Source organism: Asterias rubens, chromosome 20, assembly GCF_902459465.1.
Source record: "Asterias rubens chromosome 20, eAstRub1.3, whole genome shotgun sequence".
NCBI lineage: Eukaryota > Metazoa > Echinodermata > Asteroidea > Forcipulatida > Asteriidae > Asterias > Asterias rubens.
The window spans coordinates 7,501,077-7,529,001 of record NC_047081.1 but is presented as its reverse complement, the minus strand read 5'-3'; the positions used below and the strand labels follow the sequence as shown (position 1 = coordinate 7,529,001).

Genomic DNA, 27,925 nt, shown 5'->3' with positions numbered 1-27,925 from the left:
GGAGTGAGTCTTGTAAGCTCCAAAGTACCCAACTCTCACATATTGGGAGGCTAATTACAGTGCAACCTAACTTTCATATCCTTTACAAAAGTGAGCAGTGCTCACACATTCATGGATTAATTTCGGACATGGCGGTTTCATATGAAAGTTGAGTACATAAGCTATCCATACATATAAACATCTTCCCCAAGAAACATTCATTTTTTATTAAGAGATATCAAATTTGCATCGGGGATAAAGAGTATTAATTTATTGTTTTTTTACCCATACACCGATGTTGTGTTAGCACTGTATACTCACCACTTTCCCGTGTCCTGAGAAAAAAAATATATCACAGGCATGTTACTCGGAGGGATTTGAACCCACGACCCTTGCAATTCTAGAGCAGTGTCTTACCAACTAGACCACCGAGGTTGCCCGGCAGCTAGAGGCAGTTCGAATCCTATGTTTTGGCAGCGGGTACCGCAACGATAATAAAAGATGTTAAATTTGCACCGGGGATAGATAATATTATTTTTTTTGTACCCATACACCGACATATTTTCTAGTCAGCAAGCATTTTAAAGGTGTATAAATTGTTGTTAAGACACACGGCAGATTTTTTTTTCTAACGTCATGCAAAGATACAACAACAACTTTTCTAATTGATGAGAAAAGATAGACAAAGTTGTGTGAAAAAAAAAAAACCGTCGAATACAAACAGGTTTAGCTAGGCGACAGCGGTTACAAACTGCAGCATTCAAAAACCGAAATCCAAGACACGATTGATGAATGTAATCATTTCTCAGGAAAATTTAAATGTTTTTTTTTTGTTTTCACATCAACAGGAACATTTCAGAACAAAAACTTTCGCAGGTGGTCCTTACCAATCACCGTCTCCATAACAAGTTAACTTTCATATAAAAACTTACACTTTGATTTGATGGTCATTCCCCCCCAAAAAAAATAAAATAAAATAAAATAAAAAAATAAATAGGTTGTACCCGCAAGTTTACGAATTACTTTGAGTTTCTTCCTATTTATTCACACCATGCAGAGCTGCAAACAATACCTACCTGTTATTGTTACCACAAATGAACACGTGGCAGTGTTACCAGATGTATCCGATGCTGTACATGTCACTAATGTGTCGCCAAGTTGGAAAACGTACGCCGGTGATATGGTTCTCATGAGTACAGACGCCTCACCAATCCAACAAGTCGTGTCGACTTGGCCATCGACAATATCAAATGCAGCAACCATTAACTCAGCGGTCGTTCCATTTGTTTTTGTAGCAGCATTAACACCCGAAGGGCAGTCAATAACAGGAATTTCATTGTCTGGAAACATGGGGAAAAAATGGGTTAAATTCTTACAAACTGATTTATAGATCGGCTTGAAAGTTAATTAATACCACAATAAGTTATCCATTGGTTGGTTTTAGTTAAAGGCAGTGGACACTATTGGTAATTACTCAAAATAATTATTAGCATAAAACCTTTCTTGGTGACGAGAAATGGGGAGAGGTTGATGGTAAAAATCATTGTGAGAAACGGCTCCCTCTTAAGTGCCATAGTTTTCGAGAAAGAAGTAATTTTCCACGAATTTGATTTCGAGACCTCAAATTTAGAACTTGAGGTATCGAAATCAACCACCTAAACGTACACAACTTCGTGTGACAAGGGTTATTTTTCTATCATTATTATCTCGCAACTTCGGTGACCGATTTAGCTCAAATTTTCACAGGTTTGTTATTTTATGCATATGTTGAGACACACCAACTGTGAAGGCTAGTCTTTGATAATTAATTACCAATAGTGTCCACTGCCTTTAACTTTCATTAATCATTATCTAGGTATGCTTCCGACTGTCTTGACTTGAATATTTGTACACAATTTGTATATTATTATCCCTTGGTTGACCAATATGGGAATGAGTGGTCGTGTTCCTTGTATCGAATAACAATAGTAACAGATAATAATCATTAATCACTATTATTGTTATTTAGCCTCGGGTAGATTGTATCGATACCATTGGGAACAAAAAATCATGATGGCTCTACCATGATAAAGCTCTCTACATACAAACACAAGTCTTACTAAAAGGGAAACCGTTTTGCAAGGAAACGTAAAGGGAATTGAACGAATACACACAAGTTATACAAACGGTTTTTAGAACTTGGTTTAAGGAAGTAAATCTGCATCAAGTATCTCGTAACGAGTAAATCAAACCAGGGTGTAACACATCATAAACCAATACTGAAACAGTTGATACATTGTACTTGCCTATAACAGTGACGTCAAAGGTACAGAGTGCGATGTTACCGGATGAATCGGACGAGTTACATGTTACCATAGTGACACCAGCGTGAAAGACGTAGGCTGGAGACACTGGTTCAATTCCAAACGTATCCACTACCCAACATATCGTACTGAGTTGACCGTCGACAATGTCATGCGCAGTTATCGTTAAGGGAACCGTAATTCCATTGGTTCCTTTAGTTACGTTAACATAATCAACGGGTGGGCAATCGATGACTGGTATTTCTCTATCTGAACGGGGAAAAACGGAAAGTTTTCATTTAGAAACAAAGAGTTATCAACTCAAAAGGTAATAAAGGCCCGGCCCCACTGCAGCGATAACGAGAACGATAACGATCACGACGCAAAGAGAACCTATTGGTTGAATTGCTCAACGCAGAATACGCATACGCTCATATTCAACCAATACAATGCGTTCTCCTGGCGTCGTTATTGTTATCGTTCTCGTAATCGCTGCAGTGGGACCGGGCATTAAAGGTGTTTTACAGTCAAATATCAGCATGTGGACAGAAAGAGACAATCAAATAGGGGAAGTACGAATAAGGAAAAGAAACAACTTACTAACAACAACAATGCTTATAACTTATTGAAAGTGTGAGGTATAATGAAACAGAACCAAAAATGGTTATAAATACCTGGCAAAGCTGTCAATTGAACGAAAGCTGTGGTTCGGTTTAGGAAATACTAGCGACAGGTTCGAAACTTCATTCTACAATAATTCGTAAATTTAAAACCCATCCCCCAAAAAGGAGAAGGAAATGAAGATTGGAAATTTGAATATCTTCACAACTTACCCGAGACAGTGACGTCAAATGTACACGATGCAACGTTGCCTGCTTCATCAGACGCGATACAACTAACTGTAGTGTCCCCAACTTGGAAAAAGTATCCCGAAGCCACAGTTTGAATTCCAAACGTATCTATTATGTAACAAGTTACACTGACTTGTCCATCAACAATGTCATTTGCTGTAACCATTAAGTTGATGGTACTGCCGTTCTTTCCTGAAGTTACGTCAACAGCCTCATGGGTTGGACATTCAATAACAGGCTCTGCTATATCTGCAAAACATAACAAGGATGGATACAGTTTAATTTAAAACCATTTCAAAATGGGGACAATTTGTCGGCAATGACGAGTGGACTGTGTGCATATTTTATCCACTGTATGTACGCCTCTCTTAACATTTATGCATGACGTCATAGTTCTTACCCAAAATGAGGCTATGGGGGCACGTCCGCCACCACTTGCAGTGAATGCGCCCATCGTCTCGTTTTGGATTAGCATTGTGACGTACCTCATTCATAAATATTAAGAAAGGCGTATTGCGGCCAATGCAAGCGGTCTCTAATGAACAACTCCAAACCACATCTTCAACGTTAAGCGATGTTCCTGCACCAGGTAAATGTGCATCAGGCCGACATACACGTTAAGCGTACTCTATTCGTTTAAACTCAAAGTAGGGCCTACACAAATGTTTATAATGAAAGCAAGCTTGACACATGCATTCGTTTAATCCACTGAACGCTATGTAATTGCCAAAGACCAGTCTTCTCACTTGGCGTATCACTTAGTGTGCTATAACATGCTCACTTGGCACAACAAGAAAAGAAAAAAAAAATCAAATCTGTGAACATTTAACCTCACTTTGTCGTCGAAGTTGCGAGATAATAATGGACAAAAAACACCCTTGTCGCACTCGTTGTGTGCCTTCAAATGCTTGAATTCGATTTCTCGGCTGCAGTCTCGAATTCAATTCACCAAAAATACTCTAATAATAGACCGTTTTTATATAGCGCTTTTCACGCCCGAGGGGTGTCTCAAAGCGCTTTCGACATTATTACCCCTGGTCACTGGGCCTTAAATCACTCCTTAAACCATCTCAGCTCCCTGGGGAGTATGCAGCCTGTGCAACATTAATTTGCGCTACTCGGCTAAATCAATCACAAGAACCATCTCTCTCACAGGTACCCATTTACCCCTGGGTGGAGAGAAGCAACTATAGTAAAGTGTCTTGCTCAGGGACACATGTGTCACGACCGGGATTCGAACCCACACTCTGCTGAACAGAAGCACCAGAGCTCTAGTGATAAATTACTAATTAAATTCTCCAAAGCTAAGCTACTTCAGAAGAAGCCGTTTTTTACAATTTGTTATATTAATATCAACAGCTTTCCATTGCTAATTACCAGGTAAGTTTTTATGCTACTAAGTTTTTTGGGTTATTACCAATAGTGTCGGGTGCCTTTAGGGAATATATTACTCCCAAAAAGTGTCAGAAAAGATAATAACATTCTCCGCTCAAATCTGTGAAATAATTATGATCAAAATCAACATCGTTGATTTTTGTGGTGTAAACGTAATCACTGAAATGGCAGTTTGAAAAGTATCTGATCCATTACGTAACTACACAATACTTACAAACCAACGTATCTTCCCCCAAAACAATAAACTCACCTGAAACTGTGATAAGAATATTGCACAATGCAGTATTACCCGCTGCGTCCATTGCGGTACAAGTTACCATTGAGTCACCAACTGGGAAGATGTACCCTGGCACTACTTCGTTCTCTGCAATCCAACATGTTGAATTGACGTGGCCGTCGACGTCATCATATGCCGTCACGATGACGTCAACCACGGCTCCGTTGGTTTCAGTAACTTCGCTAATGTGAGAAGGGCAGTCCAATACAGGAATTGCGTTATCTGCATAACACAAAAATAGCGGAAATGAAGTAAAACAAAATAGAAACAATCATGAGTTTCATTTAACCTGAAACTAAGCTAAAACACCCATAAGCTTATCAATGCAGTAATGACTGTTATGTCAATTACGTTACATTTTCACAGTCGTGTAACAATATAATGTTCAAATTACAACATTGGAAAGTGAACACTGCAGACAAATAATTACACGTTTGAACGACAAGTTGCAATGATTTGGCAACATTAAGGTTTCAATCGGTTCCACTGTGTACATTAAAAACATACACAAGAACTACATTGTCTGAACCCTTGATTAAAAAACCAAGTTCGGTTTTAAGAGCTCAAATTTGTTTTGATACAAGTTTAAAAACGAAATTGTTTATCCCGTGGGAACCGTTGTAGGTCAGTAAACATCACGGATGAACTTTTGTTCGGTTACAAACCTGATACGTTTACGATGAAAGAACACGTTGCCGTGTTACCAGACGTATCCGTAGCGTTACATTGTACTATGGTATCACCGGCAAGGAAAACATACTCTGGAGTTACTCTGTCGGTACCGAATTCACCAAGAGCCCAACAAGTTGTACTGATTTGACCATCGACAATATCAAATGCAGTCACCATTAGGTTTACTGTACTTCCATTGGTTCCGTTCTTTATGTTGACGGCATCAACAGCTGGGCAGTTAATAACAGGTATTTCATGATCTGTGGAAACAGTTGTATGAACAATTAAAGATCACTTTATAATGAGGGACTTGCCTATTAGTCTTTTAACTAGTCAATAAAAAAGGACCTTAACCTTTTGCAATTGAAACATAAATGACAACATCAGATCTTACCTAAAACGGTAACGTCAAAAGAACACGTGTCTGTGTTGCCTGATGCATCGGATGCAATACATGTCACAGTTGTTTCTCCAACCGGGAAGATGTAATCAGGAGAAACTCTCTGACTACCGAATTTATCGTCTATCCAGCAAGTTGTATTGACCTGACCATCGACAACATCTGTTGCTGTCACCATGAGGTTTACTGTGCTTCCATTGGATCCGTTATTTATGGTTACAACATCGTCAGCTGGGCAGTCAATAACTGGAATCTCCCTGTCTGCAGAAGTAAACAAAACAAATCATCGTTTCTCAATAAATCTTGGTTAAGAGCTTGAGGTCTTTGGCTAAAAATTACAAAATATATTAAATGGCCACTGGGGTTGAGTGTATGATAGGTTGTGTATCAGAGGTTGACAAAATCACGGATGAACTTTTGTTCGGTTACAGATCTGATACGTTTACGTTGAAAGAACACGTCGCCGTGTTACCAGACGTATCCGTAGCGTTACATTGTACTATGGTATCACCGACAGGGAAAACATACTCTGGAGTTACTCTGTCGGTACCGAATATACCAAGTGCCCAACAAGTTGGACTGATTTGACCATCGACAACATCAAATGCAGTCACCATTAGGTTGACTGTACTTCAATTGGCTCCGTTCTTTATGTTGACGGCATCAACAGCTGGGCAGTTAATAACAGGTATTTCATGATCTGTGGAAACAGTTGTATGAACAATTAAAGATCACTTTATAATGAGGGACTTGCCTATTAGTCTTTTAACTAGTCAATAAAAAGGACCTTAACCTTTTGCAATTGAAACATAAATGACAACATCAGATCTTACCTAAAACGGTAACGTCAAAAGAACACGTGTCTCTGTTGCCTGATGCATCCGATGCGATACATGTCACAGTTGTTTCTCCGACGGGGAAGATAACATCTGGAGAAACTCTCTGAATACCGAATGCATCGTCTATCCAGCAAGTTGTATTGATCCGACCATCGACGATATCGTTTGCTGTCACCATTAGGTTGATTGTACTTCCATTGGTTCCGTTCTTTACGTTGACATCATCGACAAGTGGGCAATTGATGAATGGATTTTCATCGTCTGAAAAAAATGACAAAAAATGCTTTGAAAGTCTTTATTTACCGCAGTTGATAACAGGTACTTCATGATCTGTGCAAACATCTGTATGAATAATTAAAGATCCCTTTGTAATGAGGGACTTGTCTATCTTTTAAACACAATAAAAATGGCTTGAACATTTTGCAGTTGAAAAATAAATGACATCATCAGATCTTACCTAAAACTGTTACGTCAAAAGAACACGTGTCTCTGTTGCCTGATGCATCGGATGCGATACATGTCACAGTTGTTTCTCCAACGGGGAAGATGTAATCTGGAGAAACTCTCTGGCTACCGAATTTATCGTCTATCCAGCAAGTTGTATTGATCCGACCATCGACGATATCGTTTGCTGTCACCATTAGGTTGACTGTACTTCCATTGGTTCCGTTCTTTACGTTGACAGCATCGACAAGTGGGCAATTGATGAATGGATTTTCATCGTCTGAAAAAAATGACAAAAATGCTTTGAAAGTCTTATTTGTTTTTAACGAATAGTGTTCGTCTTTATTTTCCACTGTAAAACAAATTGAGGCTGGATTCAGCATGTCACTATCAGTTAAGGATACCCACTCCGTAAGAACTTACCTACAACAGCTACGTTAAATGAGCAAGTTGCAGTGTTGCCTGATGCATCAGAAGCGTTACATGTCACAATCGTATCTCCTACTTGGAAGATGTACCCTGGATAGTATATCTTAGTACCGAGGTCATCTTCTATCCAGCAAGTTGTCTTGACCTGACCATCGACAACATCTGCTGCTGTCACCATGAGGTTTACTGTGCTTCCACTGGTTCCGTTATTTATTGTAACAGAATCATCAGCTGGACAGTCAATAACTGGAATCTCATTGTCTGCAAAATTAAACAAAAATCTTCGTTGTTAAAGCCAATTTGGGTTCAAGAGATTGAGGCCTTTTTGCTGCAAGTTTACAAAGCGTTTACTGTGTATTTGGTTGAAAATCTCACGGATGAAGTTTCGTATAGCTTCATTACGTTTACATTGAAAGAATCCGTCGCGTTACATGGTACATTAACCCATTGAACTCAGGGACTTGTCTATCTGTTGAAGTGTAAAGGCAAATTTTGCTTGAAATTTTGCAAGTGGACAACCTGGTCAAAAGCTCTTACCTGAAACGATTACGTGAAAAGTACACGTGTCTCTATTGCCTGATTCATCATACGCTTCACAGTTCACAGATGTGTCTCCAACGGGGAAGATAACATCTGGAGCCTACTGGATCGGTCTAGGGACTTGTCTATCTTTTGAACTGTCAACAAAAAGGGCCAATTGGAAAACAAATGACATCACATCTTACCTAAAACTGTTACGCCAAAAGAACACGTGTCTCTGTTGCCTGATGCATCGGATGCGTTACATGTCACAGTTGTTTCTCCAACCGGGAAGATGTAATCTGGTGATACTCTATGAATACCGAATGTATCGTCTATCCAGCAAGTTGTATTGATCCGACCATCGACGATATCATTTGCTGTCACATTGAGGTTGACGGTACTTCCATTGGTTTCGCTACTAACATTGACAGCAGCAACAGCAGGGCAGTTAATTACTGGACTTTCGTTGTCTGCAAAAAGGTGACGTAATCCATTATATAAAAAAGTATATGTTTGTATGGTGAACTTTACTGGGTTTTATTTTAAAGCTTAGAAACGTTAATTGTTGTATTGCCAAAATAAGCCATTTTGTTTGCAAGTTAGATTCGAATAATGGGTTGCACAATGACTTGCTTAGTCACAATTACCGCTTACATTTTTGACCTCGAACAATAGAGACAGTTCCTTTGTAAAATGCTTCGGGGCAAGCTTTTGTGTAGCAACCTCCAGATGGGTAGACCCTGGTACCATTGTGTCATATGTATTCATTTAAGAATGGGAGACTTTTGGACGCTAGGTGGCAGCAGACTTACCAGGTAAATTTCTATTGTTTACGTAGTTCTGAGCGTGCGCACATGATCGAGACAGTGGATTTTACCTGGTAAGTCTGCTGCCACCAAGCGTCCCAAAAGTCTCCCATTATATGAGGGTGTTCATCGTCTCTTACGTAACTACGCAAACTATTGCGGCTTTTTTATGTGATCTAGCAACTGTCTCAATAGTCTTCGGAATTCAAACATAAGTGGTCACCTGTGATCAAGCACGTCATTGTAACAAACATCATTCAAATCTTACACACAAAATGGCATTTTGAAAACCTCATAATTTGTTAACCGTATGATTGAATACATTGTACATACCCGATACGTAAACGTAAAAAAAACAAAATGCCGTGTTGTTTGATCGATCCGTAGCTACACATAGTACTATTGTTTCGCCAACAGGGAAAATGTACTCTTGAGATACTGTCTCCAATGTATAGAGTGTCAAACAAAATGGACTGATTTGACCATCCACAACGTCATGGGCCGTCACATTCAGGTTTACCGTACTTCCATTAACTCCCTTCATTACATTGACAGCATCACTATAAAGTGGTGGGCAGTTCATAATGGGCTCTTCATTGTCTGCAAATCAAGAAGAAGGAAAAAACCGCTTTGAATTGCCGTTTGTTATCAGTAAATGTTTGTATGTCTTTAATATCCACAGTTAAAGTTAATTGGTAAAGGATTTGCCATCTCACAAAAAAAATTAGAACTTACCTAAGACAGTTATGGTCAATGAGCAAGTAGCAGTGTTGCCTGATGTATCAGTTGCGTTACATGTTACAGTTGTGTCTCCAACTTGGAAGATGTAACTTGGATAGAGCGTCTCAGTACCAAGGGCATCTTCTATCCAGCAAGTTGGACTTATCTCACCATCGTCGGCATCATGTGCTGTAACCATGAAGTTGACCATGCTGCCACTGGTTCCTTTAGTTACGTTAACAGCATCAACAACAGGGCAGTCAATTACTGGAATTTCATTGTCTGTAATAAATATTAAACCAAATCCTCCACTCAAAATCTGATCTTGGTGTTAATAAGTTTTTTTTTAACATATTATTGACAAACCCATTTAAATGTTACATGGGTATACAAAACCAATGGGAGACCGTTCTTTACGCTGACGGCATCAACAAGTGGGCAATTGATGAATGGATTTTCATCGTCTGAAAAAATGACAAAAATGCTTTGAAAGTTTTATTTGTTTTTAACGAATAGTGTTTGTCTTTATTTTCCAACTTAAACACAGATTCAGCATCTCACCATCAGTTAAGGAGACCCACTCCGTAAGAACTTACCTACAACTGCTACGTTAAAAGAGCACGTTGCAGTGTTGCCTGATGCATCAGAAGCGTGACATGTCACAGTCGTATCTCCTACTTGGAAGATGTACCCTGGATAGTATATCTTAGTACCGAGGTCATCTTCTATCCAGCAAGTTGTCTCGACCTGACCATCGACAACATCTGTTGCTGTCACCATTAGGTTTACTGTGCTTCCATTGGTTCCGTTCTTTACGTTGACGGAATCAACAACTGGGCAGTTGATAACAGGTATTTCATGATCTGTGAAACAATGGTAACAGAAAACATTTAAAGATCTTTGTAATTCAGGGACTTGTCTATCTTTTGAACTGTCAACAAAATGGGCCAATTGGAAAATAAATGACATAATAATATCTTACCTAAAACGGTAACGTCAAAAGAACACGTGTCTGTATTGCCTGATGCATCTGATGCGTTACATGTCACAGTTGTTTCTCCAACCGGGAAGATGTAATCTGGAGAAACTCTTTGAATACCGAATGTATCATCTATCCAGCAAGTTGTATTGATCCGACCATCGACGATATCGTTTGCTGTCACCATTAGGTTGACTGTACTTCCATTGGTTCCGTTCTTTACGTTGACAGCATCGACAAGTGGGCAATTGATGAATGGATTTTCATCGTCTGTTAAACAACAAAATTGCTTTAAAGGTTTGTTTGAATAAACCAACAATGTTAGTCTTTTTTTCCACTGTAAAACAAATTGAACGTTGATTCAGCATATCTTTAACAGTTAAGGATAGCCACTCCGTAAGAACTTACCTACAACAGCTACGTTAAATGAGCAAGTTGCAGTGTTGCCTGATGCATCAGAAGCGTTACATGTCACAATCGTATCTCCTACTTGGAAGATGCACCCTGGATAGTATATCTTAGTAACGAGGTTATCTTTTATCCAGCAAGTTGTCTGGACCTGACCATCGACAACATCTGTTGCTGTCACCGTGAGGTTTACTGTGCTTCCATTGGATCCGTTATTTATGGTTACAACATCATCAGCTGGGCAGTCAATAACTGGAATCTCATTGTCTGCAGAAGTAAACAAAACAAATCATCGTTTCTCAATAAATCTTGGTTAAGAGCTTGAGGTCTTTGGCTAAAAATTACAAAATATATTAAAAATGGTCACTGGGGTTGAGTGTATGATAGGTTGTGTATCAGAGGTTGACAAAATCACGGATGAACTTTTGTTCGGTTACAGATCTGATACGTTTACGTTGAAAGAACACGTCGCCGTGTTACCAGACGTGTCCGTAGCGTTACATTGTACTATGGTATCACCGACAGGGAAAACAAACTCTGGAGTTACTCTGTCGGTACCGAATATACCAAGTGCCCAACAACTTGGACTGATTTGACCATCGACAACATCAAATGCAGTCACCATTAGGTGTACTGTACTTCAATTGGCTCCGTTCTTTATGTTGACGGCATCAACAGCTGGGCAGTTAATAACAGGTATTTCATGATCTGTGGAAACAGTTGTATGAACAATTAAAGATCACTTTATAATGAGGGACTTGCCTATTAGTCTTTTAACTAGTCAATAAAAAGGACCTTAACCTTTTGCAATTGAAACATAAATGACAACATCAGATCTTACCTAAAACGGTAACGTCAAAAGAACACGTGTCTCTGTTGCCTGATGCATCCGATGCGATACATGTCACAGTTGTTTCTCCGACGGGGAAGATAACATCTGGAGAAACTCTCTGAATACCGAATGCATCGTCTATCCAGCAAGTTGTATTGATCCGACCATCGACGATATCGTTTGCTGTCACCATTAGGTTGATTGTACTTCCATTGGTTCCGTTCTTTACGTTGACATCATCGACAAGTGGGCAATTGATGAATGGATTTTCATCGTCTGAAAAAAATGACAAAAAATGCTTTGAAAGTCTTTATTTACCGCAGTTGATAACAGGTACTTCATGATCTGTGCAAACACCTGTATGAATAATTAAAGATCCCTTTGTAATGAGGGACTTGTCTATCTTTTAAACACAATAAAAAGGGCTTGAACATTTTGCTGTTGAAAAATAAATGACATCATCAGATCTTACCTAAAACTGTTACGTCAAAAGAACACGTGTCTCTGTTGCCTGATGCATCGGATGCGATACATGTCACAGTTGTTTCTCCAACGGGGAAGATGTAATCTGGAGAAACTCTCTGACTACCGAATTTATCGTCTATCCAGCAAGTTGTATTGATCCGACCATCGACGATATCGTTTGCTGTCACCATTAGGTTGACTGTACTTCCATTGGTTCCGTTCTTTACGTTGACAGCGTCGACAAGTGGGCAATTGATGAATGGATTTTCATCGTCTGAAAAAAATGACAAAAATGCTTTGAAAGTCTTATTTGTTTTTAACGAATAGTGTTCGTCTTTATTTTCCACTGTAAAACAAATTGAGTCTGGATTCAGCATGTCACTATCAGTTAAGGATACCCACTCCTTAAGAACTTACCTACAACAGCTACGTTAAATGAGCAAGTTGCAGTGTTGCCTGATGCATCAGAAGCGTTACATGTCACAATCGTATCTCCTACTTGGAAGATGTACCCTGGATAGTATATCTTAGTACCGAGGTCATCTTCTATCCAGCAAGTTGTCTTGACCTGACCATCGACAACATCTGCTGCTGTCACCATGAGGTTTACTGTGCTTCCACTGGTTCCGTTATTTATTGTAACAGAATCATCAGCTGGACAGTCAATAACTGGAATCTCATTGTCTGCAAAATTAAACAAAAACCTTCGTTGTTAAAGCCAATTTGGGTTCAAGAGATTGAGGCCTTTTTGCTGCAAGTTTACAAAGCGTTTACTGTGTATTTGGTTGAAAATCTCACGGATGAAGTTTCGTATAGCTTCATTACGTTTACATTGAAAGAATCCGTCGCGTTACATGGTACATTAACCCATTGAACTCAGGGACTTGTCTATCTGTTGAAGTGTAAAGGCAAATTTTGCTTGAAATTTTGCAAGTGGACAACCTGGTCAAAAGCTCTTACCTGAAACGATTACGTGAAAAGTACACGTGTCTCTATTGCCTGATTCATCATACGCTTCACAGTTCACAGATGTGTCTCCAACGGGGAAGATAACATCTGGAGCCTACTGGATCGGTCTAGGGACTTGTCTATCTTTTGAACTGTCAACAAAAAGGGCCAATTGGAAAACAAATGACATCACATCTTACCTAAAACTGTTACGCCAAAAGAACACGTGTCTCTGTTGCCTGATGCATCGGATGCGTTACATGTCACAGTTGTTTCTCCAACCGGGAAGATGTAATCTGGTGATACTCTATGAATACCGAATGTATCGTCTATCCAGCAAGTTGTATTGATCCGACCATCGACGATATCATTTGCTGTCGCATTGAGGTTGACGGTACTTCCATTGGTTTCGCTACTAACATTGACAGCAGCAACAGCAGGGCAGTTAATTACTGGACTTTCGTTGTCTGCAAAAAGGTGACGTAATCCATTATATAAAAAAGTATATGTTTGTATGGTGAACTTTACTGGGTTTTATTTTAAAGCTTAGAAACGTTAATTGTTGTATTGCCAAAATAAGCCATTTTGTTTGCAAGTTAGATTCGAATAATGGGTTGCACAATGACTTGCTTAGTCACAATTACCGCTTACATTTTTGACCTCGAACAATAGAGACAGTTCCTTTGTAAAATGCTTCGGGGCAAGTTTTTGTGTAGCAACCTCCAGATGGGTAGACCCTGGTACCATTGTGTCATATGTATTCATTTAAGAATGGGAGACTTTTGGACGCTAGGTGGCAGCAGACTTACCAGGTAAATTTCTATTGTTTACGTAGTTCTGAGCGTGCGCACATGATCGAGACAGTGGATTTTACCTGGTAAGTCTGCTGCCACCAAGCGTCCCAAAAGTCTCCCATTATATGAGGGTGTTCATCGTCTCTTACGTAACTACGCAAACTATTGCGGCTTTTTTATGTGATCTAGCAACTGTCTCGATAGTCTTCGGAATTCAAACATAAGTGGTCACCTGTGATCAAGCACGTCATTGTAACAAACATCATTCAAATCTTACACACAAAATGGCATTTTGAAAACCTCATAATTTGTTAACCGTATGATTGAATACATTGTACATACCCGATACGTAAACGTAAAAAAAACAAAATGCCGTGTTGTTTGATCGATCCGTAGCTACACATAGTACTACTGTTTCGCCAACGGGGAAAATGTACTCTTGAGATACTGTCTCCAATGTATAGAGTGTCAAACAAAATGGACTGATTTCACCATCCACAACGTCATGTGCCGCCACATTCAGGTTTACCGTACTTCCATTAACTCCCTTCATTACATTGACAGCATCATTATAAATTGGTGGGCAGATCATATTGGGCTCTTCATTGTCTGCAAATCAAGAAGAAGGAAAAAACCGCTTTGAATTGCCGTTTGTTATCAGTAAATATTTGTATGTCTTTAATTTCCACAGTTAAAGTTAATTGGTAAAGGATTTGCCATCTCACAAAAAAAAATTAGAACTTACCTAAGACAGTTATGGTCAATGAGCAAGTAGCAGTGTTGCCTGATGTATCAGTTGCGTTACATGTTACAATTGTGTCTCCAACTTGGAAGATGTAACTTGGATAGAGCGTCTCAGTACCAAGGGCATCTTCTATCCAGCAAGTTGGACTTATCTCACCATCGTCGGCATCATGTGCTGTAACCATGAAATTGACCATGCTGCCACTGGTTCCTTTAGTTACGTTAACAGCATCAACAACAGGGCAGTCAATTACTGGAGATTCATTGTCTGTAATAAATATTAAACCAAATCCTCCACTCAAAAACTGATTTTGGTGTTAATAAGCTTTTGGTTAACATATTATTGACGAACCCATTTAAATGTTACATGGGAATACAAACCAATGGGAGACTTTGGAACGCTAGGTGGCAGCAGACTCACCAGGTAAATTTTCATTCTTTACGTTGTTCTGAGAACGCGCGCATTACCGAGAACAAATGATTTTACCTGGTAAGTCTGCTGTCACCAAGCGTCCCAAAAAACACTTTATTGCATAATAAGCATTGCCCTATAGTTGCCTGCTCTATCGGGTGCATAATTAAGCATATTATCTCGTAGTTTGAAGTACAGACAATAATTCGGAAAATGCAATTTTAAAACGACCGACCACCAATGGATGGCATTACGTTTTGCGAATATTGGCTGTACTTCAAACTATTCCTTACCACCCATCGGCAGTGACATGGAAAGGGTGTTCTCGGTGGTGGGGGGGGGGGGGACACCACAAAACGTAAAAGAATGGGAGAAAATCTGAGCAGTCAAGAAACGCAAAACAGTAATGTAATGTATCGTATGTTTCTCGTTAATGGTAAAATATTTATTAGTTATGACATACCCGAATGATTTTTAAATGTGATGATATCAGATGTGATGTTCTGCCAATAAACCGCAAACGAATATACCACTGTTGCTCTGTAAAATGTACAAAACCAAAATCACTGCATTTTAAAAATAATATACACATTCGTTGCCCCATCTTCTAGTGAGCAATAGCAAACAAAACAGTATAAGCATAAACAAAATAGGAAGACAACGAAACGAAAACAAAGCAGCAACACGGGGTATTGTCGTGTGTAGTTTGTCAACCTCGCTCCCAGGTTGTGTGTCGATCCCATCGAGTAATTGGACTCCATCATTTGTTAGTCCTAGCCCTCCTTTTTTGTTTGTTTGTTTTTAAACATCGGTTTTAACATAATCGCCATTTTTACAAGACCGATGTTAAAGAGAGCCATGGCTAGTGTCAGTCCATTACCCAAGTGCTGAAATTTCGTGGTTTTAGTTCTAATATCGCTGTTATTGCTGCAAACAATCCACAACTAACCTTACTGTTAACTACGCTATAGTGTTTTAAAAAAACAATACCAGATTTCGAAAGAGTGTCGCTTAAAAAGGTTTAACCTATCAGCATCTTCCGTGGCTGTTCCAACGGCTGTTTAGAAATAGTAACAGCTTACACGACGAGTGATTTGAACTCGTGATTTGCATATTCTGTAAGCAGTTGAATTTGTAACTTGGCAATAACTTCTGCCTGTAAATCATGTATACTTTTTTTAGAGTTACTGCTAACTTGTTGACTGTTAACAATTGTATTCACAAATTATTATTTTGACAACATTTTTTCACAGTACATGTTATTGCGGGAGTTTATGCTGTAGTTGTGTGACTTTATGTGGTCTGGTGCACCCTTATTGACGCTTTATAAAGTCAACCTACCTTGCCACGAGAGGGCCTGTCCATGTCATCGGTGGCATCCATAAAGCAGTGACATTGGTCTTCGGCTCGCTGTTTGTATGTCCCCATGCATCCTGAAGTAATGAGAGAAATGTGTAAACTAATACAATTTGAAAAAGTAATGTTAAAACTGAAACAAAATGAAAATGTTAAAGATAACAATTCCAAGCAACTACAGCCATCTTTAAAGTCAGTGGACACTATTGGTAATTGTCAAAGACTAGCCTTCACAGTTGGTGCATCTCAACATATGCATAAAATATTAACAAACCTGTGAAAATTTGAGCTCAATCGGTCATCGAAGTTGCGAGATATAAAACAAAGAAAAAACACCCCTGTTACACGAAGTTGTGTGCGTTTAGATGGTTGATTTCGAGAACCCGAAATCAAATTCGTGGAAAATTACTTCTTTCTCGAAAACTATGGCACTTCAATTCAGAGAGAGCCGTTTCTCACAATGTTTTATACCATCAACCTCTCCCCATTACTCGTAATCAAGAAAGGTTTTATGCTAATAATTATTTTGAGTAATAACCAATAGTGTCCACTGCCTTTAACAATTAATGACCATATCAAAACAATATCATTATACCTAGTAAAGAGAAATGGAGAGCGGTGATACTCAGGAAAACAACAAAATATTGTATCGACTCAAGTGAGATAATGTAGAAAAACAAAGAGGTCACACTATTCTTTGCAAAAAGAAGTGTTTTTATCTTTCTTTTCGGTCTTGCAACTTCGAGAACCAAAACTGAGCCTACTGTTCACAAGTGTGTTATTTTATGCATAAAGGGATACACAACGTAAGAGTAGTCTACCCTACATCTAAGGTGTTGGACCCCCCACCCCCCCCCCTAAAAATAAAAAAAAATAAAAAAAGGGAATGATAACAATTCGTCGGTTTTGGGTTTTTTTTTTATATAAGGAGCAAATGTAAACAATAGCCCTACCGACATTGGCATGGTCATAATACAAAATAGTTGTTTTTATTATATTTACTTTTCTCACATTCATCAGCCGTGCCCAAACAACTTCAGACAAAATCAGGCAACGTTCTTTCGGCGAAAATCGGACAATGTAAACTTTCATAATTATTTCCGATGGTATTTCCCAATTTCCCAATTTAATTTTGTTTCCCTCTCAATTATTTATGTAGGCCTATGTGCTTAACTGTTACGTTTGCAAATTTGATACCAAAGGTCCCAGATGTGCGTAATATGAACTTCGAAAAATTGCGGAAATGAAGTATCACAAAATAAAACAGTTATAATAACAGATTCTCATGAATTTCAGCTAACCTGAAACTAAAGCTAAACCAGGCGTAAGCATATGCAGCTTTAATTCGATTCTGGCTTGCGTACTCATGGTAGTGAGCGATTGATGGAATAACATACATTACACTCTAAAAAATCCCGGGTCAGATTTGACCCATTTCCGGGTCCTGATGACCCGGAAATGGGTCAACTAAGGCCAACCCGGCACCAGGTCAAACAAGGTTACCTGTGTCCGGGTCACGATGACCCGGAAACGGGTCAAACGAGATGACCCTTTTCCGGTTCACGATGACCCGGAAAGGGTCAACACACTCTGACCCGGAGTCTTGGTCAAATTTCTGACCCGGAACTTTTGAGAGTGTATTTTCCACCGATTTTCCCTCTTTGCTTTTGTTTATTATTGATTAACTTAACTTCCATTATTTGTCTACAGTGTTAGAGTGTTCTGTAATTCGAATGATATCAACAAAATCGTTCTTTACCTGTCCTTTCCCTGAGCAGTTGAGAACCTGCGTTCCTACACTTACTTCACCAAAGGTGCCATGTGGAACTATGGTCTCGTCGAGGTTGTCGATGAGGATGAAAAAACCTTTAAAGTGTTCTGTTTGTCCACTTCCATTCTGTCTGGTTTCAAGCGTCACTGCAAAAGAAAAAAATGTTGAAAACTGTGTAACAATGGGATACTTTGAGGCGCTAGGTGGCAGCAGACTTACCAGGAAGTTCCCATTGTTTACGTAGTTCTGAGCGTGCGCACATGCCCGAGAACAATGGATTTTACCTGGTAAGTCTGCTGCCACCAAGCGTCCCAAAAGTCTCTCATTAGCTCGATCATTCAAGTTGATTAAGTGTAATGAGATAGAAAAGGCACTGTCATTAATGTTGTTAACAATTCAAATGTAGAATGTCTAAAGAAAGATAGACTGTATGGGGACAAGAACTTCGATAAAAATGATTAAAGATAATTGTGCGTGTGTCGTAGGGTTATGTTTGTTCTTCGGTGTGTCCCACGGTAAATTAATGGGCTAAAGGAAGTTGTGCCCAAAGAGGGCGCTATAAAACAAGTCATGTTGAGATAGTTATTGTGGACACATACTATAACATTATGTGTTTTGGGTAAGACATTCTGTATACACCCAAATCCTAATTGCAATCCTCAAAAAATGTATTAATGTTTTGATTTTAAGGTTCCCTTTTTGCATTGACTGAGAAGAAAAAACCTTTCCCCGTTGAAGCGCTACGACAGTGTCAGTTTCGTAGTGGATACACAACAAATGCCTCAAGTGTAGCAGGAATTTCTGTCCCCCGGATTCCCCCCCCCACCCTTCTTCTGATAGCGCCCTCTTTTGAATCGTTCTCCTCTAGCCCATGTCAAAAGGTAGTTTTCGATTCGGGTCGGGAGGAGGGAGGGGACGGTAAAAAAATGCTAAGCATATTTTTTCCCCAGGGAAGAAGAGGCAACTTAGCACCAAATGACTTGTTTTACCTACTATCTAACTTAGTGTAATTCAAACCAAGGATGTACTCAGTGGTGATGCTAAAGGCACGTTTGGTAATTGTCAAAGATCAGTGTTCCCACTCGGTGTGTCTCAACATAAGCATACAATAACAAGCCTGTGTAAATTTGAGCTCAATTGGTCATCGAGGTTGCGTGATAATAATGAAAGAAAAATAACCCTTGTCACACGAAGTTATGTGCGTTTAGATGGTTGATTTCGATGTCTCGAAATCAAATTCGTGGAAAATTACTTCTTTCTCGAAAACTATGGCACTTCAGAGGGAGCCGTTTCTCACAATGTTTTGTACCACTAACCTCTCCCCATTACTCGTCACCAAGAAAGGTTGTATGCCGATAATTATTTGAGTAATTTACCAATAGTGTCTACTGCCTTTAACATAGACGAAAGACGGAATTTCCCATTACTGGGGGACCGAATCCCCGGGGAACAGAATTCCCCGGGGAACAGAATTCCCCGGGACACCGGCTTACCCTGTAGATGTTTTCCTGGCGAATATTCGGATTCGTTGAAATACAAGGTGTAAGGCGGCGCACTATCGCTCGGTTGGCCTCCGTGCCCAGAGGGTTTCATGTCTAAACACAACCCCGAGTAGTTGGTAACGGGGGGACCAGACGGTAGTCCATTCACATCACGAAGCAGAAATGCTAATGTAATAGCTATGTATACCTGTTGGATAAAGACAATTAATAGCAGACAAGTTGAGATTGGTTTTAAACAATAGTCTTATCGCAGGTATCTAATACGGACCCAATTTTAAACAGTTGCTTAAAAGAGCACGTTGCCTTGGATCGGTCGAGTTGGTCTTCGAAAAGCGTTTGTAACCGTTTGTTATAAAATGATATGGTTGGAAAGATGGTGTTGAAGAAGAATACAATGATCCACACACATTTGCCTTGAAATGACGTGGTTTTCCTTTTACTCTGCGAACTATCACGGTCGGCCATTTATGGGAGTCAAACATTTGACTCCCATAAAATGCATTTGACTCCCATAAAATGGCCGACCGCGTTTGTCGACGAGGTAGACGGGAAACCACGTAAATTTCGAGGCATACTGAGGATCATTATATTCTGCTTTTGAAGTATCTTTCTAATCATGTGGATTTTTGTTTCATACAAGTGGTTACAAATGCTTTTTAAAGACCAACTCGACCGATCAAAGGCAACGTGTCCCTTTAGGCACAAAAGGTAGCACAACTACAAGATTAAATTGTCCAACCGAACTACCATGTCACACGCACAAATTAATTGCTGATATCCTGTTAATTTCTGCTCATTGTTAACCAAAAGTTGTTTCTCTAATAGTATAATAATCACAGGCTTATTACTCGGGCGGGGACTCGAACTCGAAATAAATAAATAAATAAAATAAATAAATACAACCTTTGTAGTTCTAGAGCAGATTAATACCAAAAAGACCACCGAGATTGCCCGGTGACTAGAGTCAGTTCGAATCCTATGTTTTAGTAGCGGGTACTTCAAACGAATGGAAACCATAATATAACTTCCTGTAACCCCGATGCAAATTTAACATCTATTCAGCTCTATGGAGTTGGGCCAAGGTACGGCGTTTGAAAAAAAATTAAACATTTGAAGATAACTTGTTTTTTTTTTATAGTTTGTTTAATAATAATGAAACCTAATAACTTGTTTATGTACACAATTTTATTCTTATGACCAACATTAGAGATAATGTATATACTATCGTGCAGTGGAACGTCTTTCCACATGCTAAGAATACCCAAGCTTAGCATTTTTAATAGGAATCACTTCTTCATGTTACATTTTGGCAGCCATTTAACCTGTGGACGATGCCAATAATTATATTCACCTCAACCCATGGTCATACACAGTCTGCATAAACTTCAAAAGGTTCACTACCAAAGCCACAAGAATGCTTTTATGTATTGGGTTAGCTCACTCAGTCCATACAAAAATAAAATAACCCAAATCCAACTTGCGGCATTATGTCTCAGAACGTGAATAATTATTGCGTGGTTGGCATTGTGTTCACTTTCTATGGTGCTTTGAAGTAAATGGTAACTCTAAAGGGCAAAGGCTTGCCCAAGTTTATTTTGCTGGCCATGCTATTTTCCGGCTGTGTTCCATAATTTAGGAATCTGGACATAATTCGTGATGTTTAACAAAATGTTGTTTACCACGGTTAATACGGTCGCTGACTACGCGACAGACAACCAGTTGTTTTTATAATTTTGAACTATCTGTGACGTCACTCCATTGTTAAAAGTGCAGATTATTCATACGAGTCTGCACTTTTTTCTTTATTTTTCGTGTAGAAGTGTAGATTCGTAAAATAATCTTAAGTTGAGTGTAGAGCCATTTACAAACTTAGGTACAAAGTTCAACTTCAAAATTACTTTCATGAAGTGCAAACAAAGCTGATAAAAAGTTTTTCAATCTACAAACAAAAAACATTTTCATTTGAAAGAAAATCACTGCAGTGCACTGTAGTACAACAATTTATTGCGAGCTGAGCAAACTGACGTTGAACTTTATATGTTGCATCAAGCACTTAAAGTCACCTGGAAGTAGATTTTTTTCTTCTTTCAAACATAAGAGTATATGCTTACGAACAATAAAACAATTTGTTTAGTAATTGTTTGTCACGATTTATATGTTTAAAAAATATATAAAGTTGTTTTGGGGGCTGACTCCGCCTACCCCTTTTGTGACGTCATTCAAGGCAGACTTTGCCTGCAATGCGTATAGTAAACACACGTGCAAAGTACATGTACGTCCAAGTCGTGAGTTGGTACATTTTTCTGCATTCAGCAGCAAAACACCTGGTCGGCATTGCCGGAAAAAAACTTTTTTTTTTTTTTTGAAACGTACAAACTCACGACTTGGTCCGTACATGTACTTTGCAATTGTGTTTACTCTACGCATTACAGGCAAAGTCTGCCTCGATTGACGTCACGAACAGCGCCCTCTCGGGTCGGGGTCTACTCTCAAATTTGTAAATAACATAAGAACTGATTTTTGTAAACCTTAGTTAACTGTTTATTCACATTCAGCTCATCAAAACACATATATTAGTGACAAAAGCTTTATTTTGAAAAAACACCACTTCCAGGTGACTTTAAGTATGCCTATATTTTGTACAAAACTTGTATGTGACCAACCGTCGCGACGACGCGTCGTTTGACAAGGTTTACGGAATTAGATAGACTAATAAACCAGTGTTGGTATTGTTGAGAAATCCAATTCATTGAAACGTTTACACAACCAATCAACTCTGAAGTGTACATTCGTGATTACAGTGCTCGCCTTCCGCTCGTACATTTTATTCACATATCCATATTTTCTCGTCAATTCTCCCTAACCTCACTTATATGAGGATCCTGTCAAGGAATACAACTCTACTATTTATTTTAGACACCAGCTGTGCTTTCTTTCGTTTTACAAACAATTACTGAGAAAGGCAACTATCTTGGATTTTCAAGATGGGCGCAATGCATAAATTCATAATTTGCATGTACCCATCCTCTGAACTATAAAGACATTCATAGTCATGGGATGCCTTTGAACTACGTACACGGGCCGTATATATATATTTATTTTTTTACGCAAATCGCCAGACTTGCCAACTTCAAGGTGATGGAAACAGGATTACCCGTTTTACAGTCCATACGGATGTAGGATTGGGTGTCATCAATCCGAAGCCTGGCCGGTAAAGCCATGGAGCATGGTAAGCAAAAAGCACTACCACACAAACATAAGGGTAAAACGCATTATCATATGCTTTAAGTCCAACAAGTTATAACTTTAGTTACTAAAGTAACTATAGGCTATTTAACATGTGTTACACAACACACGGGACCTACAGCTTTACGTCACATCATAACAATGGGTTGAATTGCTTCAAGGAATCAATGTCAAGACTTTGACTGTAACCCAAACTCCGCTGAGAAACATAAGAATTATGAGACGGTGAGAAAAAAAGTTGATCGCTCCTCAAAGGGGTGACAAAAAAAAACGTTTTGTGTAGGCCTTCTCATACACGTAAGTCCATTTCCACGACCCGAAACAAAATGCACTCATGCTATGCTTCATCAGCTGGCAACAAAGACCGTCTAGATCAAACAACAAAAATAGTTCAGATTGTGCCACGCACTCAAAACATGTTAACAACGCCCGTGGAGGAATGTCAAGAACTCTCCGAATTTAATGTCACCACTAGTTCACTACTTAAACTACGATGGCCCATTAGTGCCAGCAAAAAAAAAAAAAAAAAAAAATCAAATCCGTTATTACGGATTCGCAATCCGTTATTAACGGATTTGCAATCTGTTATTACGGATTTATAATCCGAAATTACGGATTCCCTCGAGGATCCCCCGAGAGCGCTACTTGCTGGTTATTCAGCCTAGAGTGCAGTGGTTTGATTGACGAGAGCTATCGACAGTTTTACACGTGTATAGAGAAAATCACACAAATGGCATTGTGTGCGGTCATAACATTATACTTTCAAAACATCCTTCCAACCATTTAAATTTATTTCATATCATAACATTCGCCAAATCCAGGGCAATGTGTACCGTTTTTAGGGACCGATTTCTGCAATGTTACATGTTAAATGTTAAATGTTCAACAAAAAAACAATAATAAAACAACTGCCATGTTTTCATCATGATTTAGTGGACTTGAAATCATAGTTTTTCTGTTAAAGGCAGTGGACACTATTAATAATTGTCACAGACTAGCCTTCACAGTTGGTGCATCTCAACATATGCATAAAATAACAAACCTGTGAAAATTTGAGCTCAATCGGTCAACGAAGTTGCGAGATAATAATGAAAGAAAAAACGTTCTTGTCACACGAAGTTGTGTGCGTTTAGATGGTTGATTTCGAGACCTCAAGTTCTAAATCTGAGGTCTCGAAATCAAATTCGTGGAAAATGACTTCTTTCTCGAAAACGATGGCACTTCAAAAAATGACTTCTTTCTCGAAAACGATGGCACTTCAGAGGGAGCCGTTTCTCACAATGTTTTATACCATCAACCTCTCCCCATTGCTCATCACCAAGAAAGGTTTTATGCTTATAATTATTTTGAGTAATTACCAATAGTGTCCACTGCCTTTAAGCAAATAACGAGCGTTTTCGGAAATTTGAAGGGTATGCATGGATACATGTAGATATATCATGACAAAAAAATGCTTCACGGTGGAGACTGTACTTGATGTATTTCATTAAAACTACTCAGATATAATCAATGTAAATTTTGCCAACCAAGTGATGTTAATTAATTTAATTTGTATCCTTTTAATTATTTCACTCTGGGGACTTAGAAAGTCATTGGGTCACCCAGAATTAATGGAACTACAACACTGTCTTCTAACCATTGTTCTTATGACAGTTATATAAACGAAGACCTTCTCTGAAGCATCTTCCTTACACTTAACTCCGTCGGGATCTAAGATTCCTAAAAAGACGGCGGACAGTTCCCTGTCCAAATTGCGAATCCGTAATAACGGATTATAACGAATCCGTAATAACGGATTATAACGAATCCGTAATAACGGATTACAAATCCGTAATAACGGATTGCGATTATCCGTAATAACGGATTTCAAATCCGTAATAACGGATTGCTAATCCGTGATAACGGATTGCGAATCCGTAAATAACGGATTTGAAATTTATATTTTACTGGCGCTAATGGACTTCCGTATTAAAAAAAAAAAAAAAAAAGAGATAAAACAATTCTTCTCCAACAAGGTGAAACAGAAACAGTCTCTAGATCTTACAAACTAATCTAACCTTCTTGGCTAACATTTAAGAAAATTGATAAGTTCCATATTGTTTGCAATATAACGCACAGGTTTTCCTTTTTTGAGTTTCAAGGGACAACCAAATATAACCCTCCTCACTTTCCGGTTTTGCGTGAGCACCGGGATAGGCAATTCCATCTCCTCCTCCATTTAGCTGGGTTTGTGCACGCGATTCTTTACTTAGTTCTTCCAGAAGTATTTTATGGAGAAAACAGCAAAATTTTTTCGTTTTTAAAAACAATTCAAAGAAAAGCTGCTCTATGTTACCGGGAAAAAAAATGATATACAATTGACTTTTATTATTATTATATATATATATATGTGCTTTTATGCAGCAACAAACGGATAACAAAACAAAATATATGCTAATTAATACGTTAATGCATCTCAGACGTCATTGATTGGCATTTCGTTATTATTGATTGTACTTTGGCGAATGCTCATCCTTTATTAAAGGATCGGCTCTCCTTCCCGTGTCTCTACAATACATGTTTTTTTTTCCTTTACAGGATAAAACGATCATAATTGCTACCGAAACAAGGATTTTGGAGCAACGGTTTTTTCTTCTTGTATTACATCTTCCCCTCTAACCCCATTCATGTATTTCCACTTCACTGCTTATGTTTCACTTAGTTACCTGTTCATGTTTGTTGTGTTGTCATTTAGCCTTCGAGAAAGACTCTGCTAGGGTCGAAACGTCAGGCCATTAACTATTTTTTGCATTTATACTCTCGGTCCATTTGGTTGGTAAGTTGTTTGCAACAGCTAATTCTATTTTCACATCTTCCCGCCAGTACATTTTCAACATTTTAAAAGCATGTTCGAAACGTGGAGACCAACACTCAAAAGAAAAGAAGAGATTTGCACATGGTCGTACCTACACGTTTACTATTTATTCATAGTTTATTCATATTTTTTATTAAAAAAAACCCAAACAATTACAGCATAAAATGGTCAAAAAAATGTATACCGAAACAAGGATTTTAAAGCAACGGTTTGTTTCTTCTAGCATCTTCCCCTAAGGCACATTTTCAACATTTTAAAAACAAACTACGAATAAGTTGCCATTATATTTAAACAATAAAGTGAGAAAGTAAACATTGAAAATGAACCTAAACTATAGTTGAAAATGAACCATAGGCAAAAACTCAAAACAGTAAATGAATAATGAATTTGCGGGTTCGACCAAGTCTAAATCTCTTAAATAAAACCATTCTTATATAGCACATATCACCGTGAGGTCCATATGCGCTTTAAAAGGAAATCAACAATTATTGTACAAAGATTTGAACCGGGTTTTAACGTGTTCTGATGTCTCAGCCTGTTTAACAACCCCTGAAAGACTGTTCCAGAACTGAACCGATGCATATTGGAAAGAGTGGGAACCGTACGCCTTGGTTTTGATAACAGGGGTTGGGGGGTCAGCAGGGATTTATTTGAAGATCTGGTTGTTTTGTGGAAGTGTTTCTTTTGTGGGAGTTTTGGCTCTGTAAAAAAAAAAAAAAAAAAAAAAAAAAAGGTGTGTCTTGACGTTTCGAACATTACACGCTGCTCGTCTTCAGAGAAGAGTATAATTAAAACACTGTTCCAAACGTAGAGATCAACACTTCACCAGAAAAAGAGATTTACACATTGCTGTACCAGCTGCACGTTTACTATTTATTCATAGTTTCTTCCTATGCATCCACACCATTCAAATCTACTTAAAAACGAACCTGTTCACATGTCAATTTGTAGATACTAATAGATAGGGCCTATACCAGTTTATTTCACAGCAACTGCAAACGTGGTGGCAATACGGAAACTGTTCATTAACGCACTGGGAATAAGGCGGATTTGGAAGCCATCCTTTAAAATAGTGTTTCCCAAAAGGTTGAACTCACCCCACCCACGCCCCACACACTCACCCTTTTACGAAAACTCTAAACTCACCTTTTGACATAATGTTGGCAACAGTCCGTTACCATTCATCTCGTTGGTAGAGGTTTGCAGCTATCGTGACACTCTTTCAAAGGGACAAGTAGTAGAACTAATTCTAACGTTCTGCGGCATTGGTACCAAGTCGGCATCCGTGTTAAATATCATATAGTGCCTGCTTAAATTGTGACAGCAAAAACGAACGTGACATATCCTTGATGCAGTTTTCCTTGATTTAAATCTACGTGTCACGGTGCAGTAAAGGGAAACTACCTTCCACAACTTTGTATAGACTGGTTGACAGTCATTTCAATGGGCGTGTGTTTAGTCTTCTGGGAACGATACAACCATAATACAACGCAACAAGAACATCGCGAAATGCCTCACTGCACAAACACTCAACAACAGTTCAAGAGACCATTGGCGAAACTCCCTTTCAGGGTACAATTTTGATGGGAGTAGAAGTAGGCCTTCTTTGTCACGCTCCCTAGTGAGGTCAGTTCATTATACACCTAAACACCCATGAAGTCCCTATTCGAGTCCCATTGACCCAGTGACCGGTGACTAGTGACAAGAAAATTGTCATGTAATTGTTATAAATGAAAACAAAAGTAGTGAGCGGTTGGTTGTAAGGAAGGTGAAGTACACCCATTGATCAATAAGCCAATGTAGATTCACATATTAAGAGTAATACGAAATGTCCAAATCATCAACTTGGTTATACTAAATATCAATTTGGTTAAAAAAACATATCAACTAATTATTGGTAAAAAAAAATAAAAAATCATACTAAACAAACAATTGATTTAAGACAAAATGGTAGAAATCATAGTGGAACGCTTGATTTACTTGTATCGTTTGGTTCGG

General features: G+C 38.7%; 1 protein-coding gene across 1 annotated transcript in view; it reads right to left on the bottom strand.

Annotated features, from left to right (window-relative positions):
* LOC117303623 overlaps nt 1-27,373 on the bottom strand; it is a 44,978-nt gene extending 17,605 nt beyond the window's left edge. Inside the window, exons 1-25 of the mRNA XM_033787838.1 lie at nt 27,074-27,373; nt 19,819-20,014; nt 18,314-18,471; nt 16,540-16,631; nt 15,662-15,738; nt 14,788-15,054; nt 14,385-14,651; nt 13,449-13,715; nt 12,718-12,984; nt 11,845-12,111; nt 11,004-11,270; nt 10,599-10,865; nt 10,213-10,479; nt 9,632-9,898; nt 9,230-9,496; nt 8,294-8,560; nt 7,563-7,829; nt 7,153-7,419; nt 6,690-6,956; nt 5,851-6,117; nt 5,450-5,716; nt 4,758-5,006; nt 3,095-3,361; nt 2,265-2,531; nt 1,056-1,319 (exon numbers count right to left, since the gene is read on the bottom strand). Coding sequence (XP_033643729.1) covers nt 1,056-1,319; nt 2,265-2,531; nt 3,095-3,361; nt 4,758-5,006; nt 5,450-5,716; nt 5,851-6,117; nt 6,690-6,956; nt 7,153-7,419; nt 7,563-7,829; nt 8,294-8,560; nt 9,230-9,496; nt 9,632-9,898; nt 10,213-10,479; nt 10,599-10,865; nt 11,004-11,270; nt 11,845-12,111; nt 12,718-12,984; nt 13,449-13,715; nt 14,385-14,651; nt 14,788-15,054; nt 15,662-15,738; nt 16,540-16,631; nt 18,314-18,471; nt 19,819-20,014; nt 27,074-27,112 — 5,881 coding nt within the window. The 5' untranslated portion in view covers nt 27,113-27,373. The remainder of the gene's footprint in view (nt 1-1,055; nt 1,320-2,264; nt 2,532-3,094; nt 3,362-4,757; nt 5,007-5,449; nt 5,717-5,850; nt 6,118-6,689; nt 6,957-7,152; nt 7,420-7,562; nt 7,830-8,293; nt 8,561-9,229; nt 9,497-9,631; nt 9,899-10,212; nt 10,480-10,598; nt 10,866-11,003; nt 11,271-11,844; nt 12,112-12,717; nt 12,985-13,448; nt 13,716-14,384; nt 14,652-14,787; nt 15,055-15,661; nt 15,739-16,539; nt 16,632-18,313; nt 18,472-19,818; nt 20,015-27,073) is intronic.
* Nucleotides 27,374-27,925: the final 552 nt, after the last annotated feature.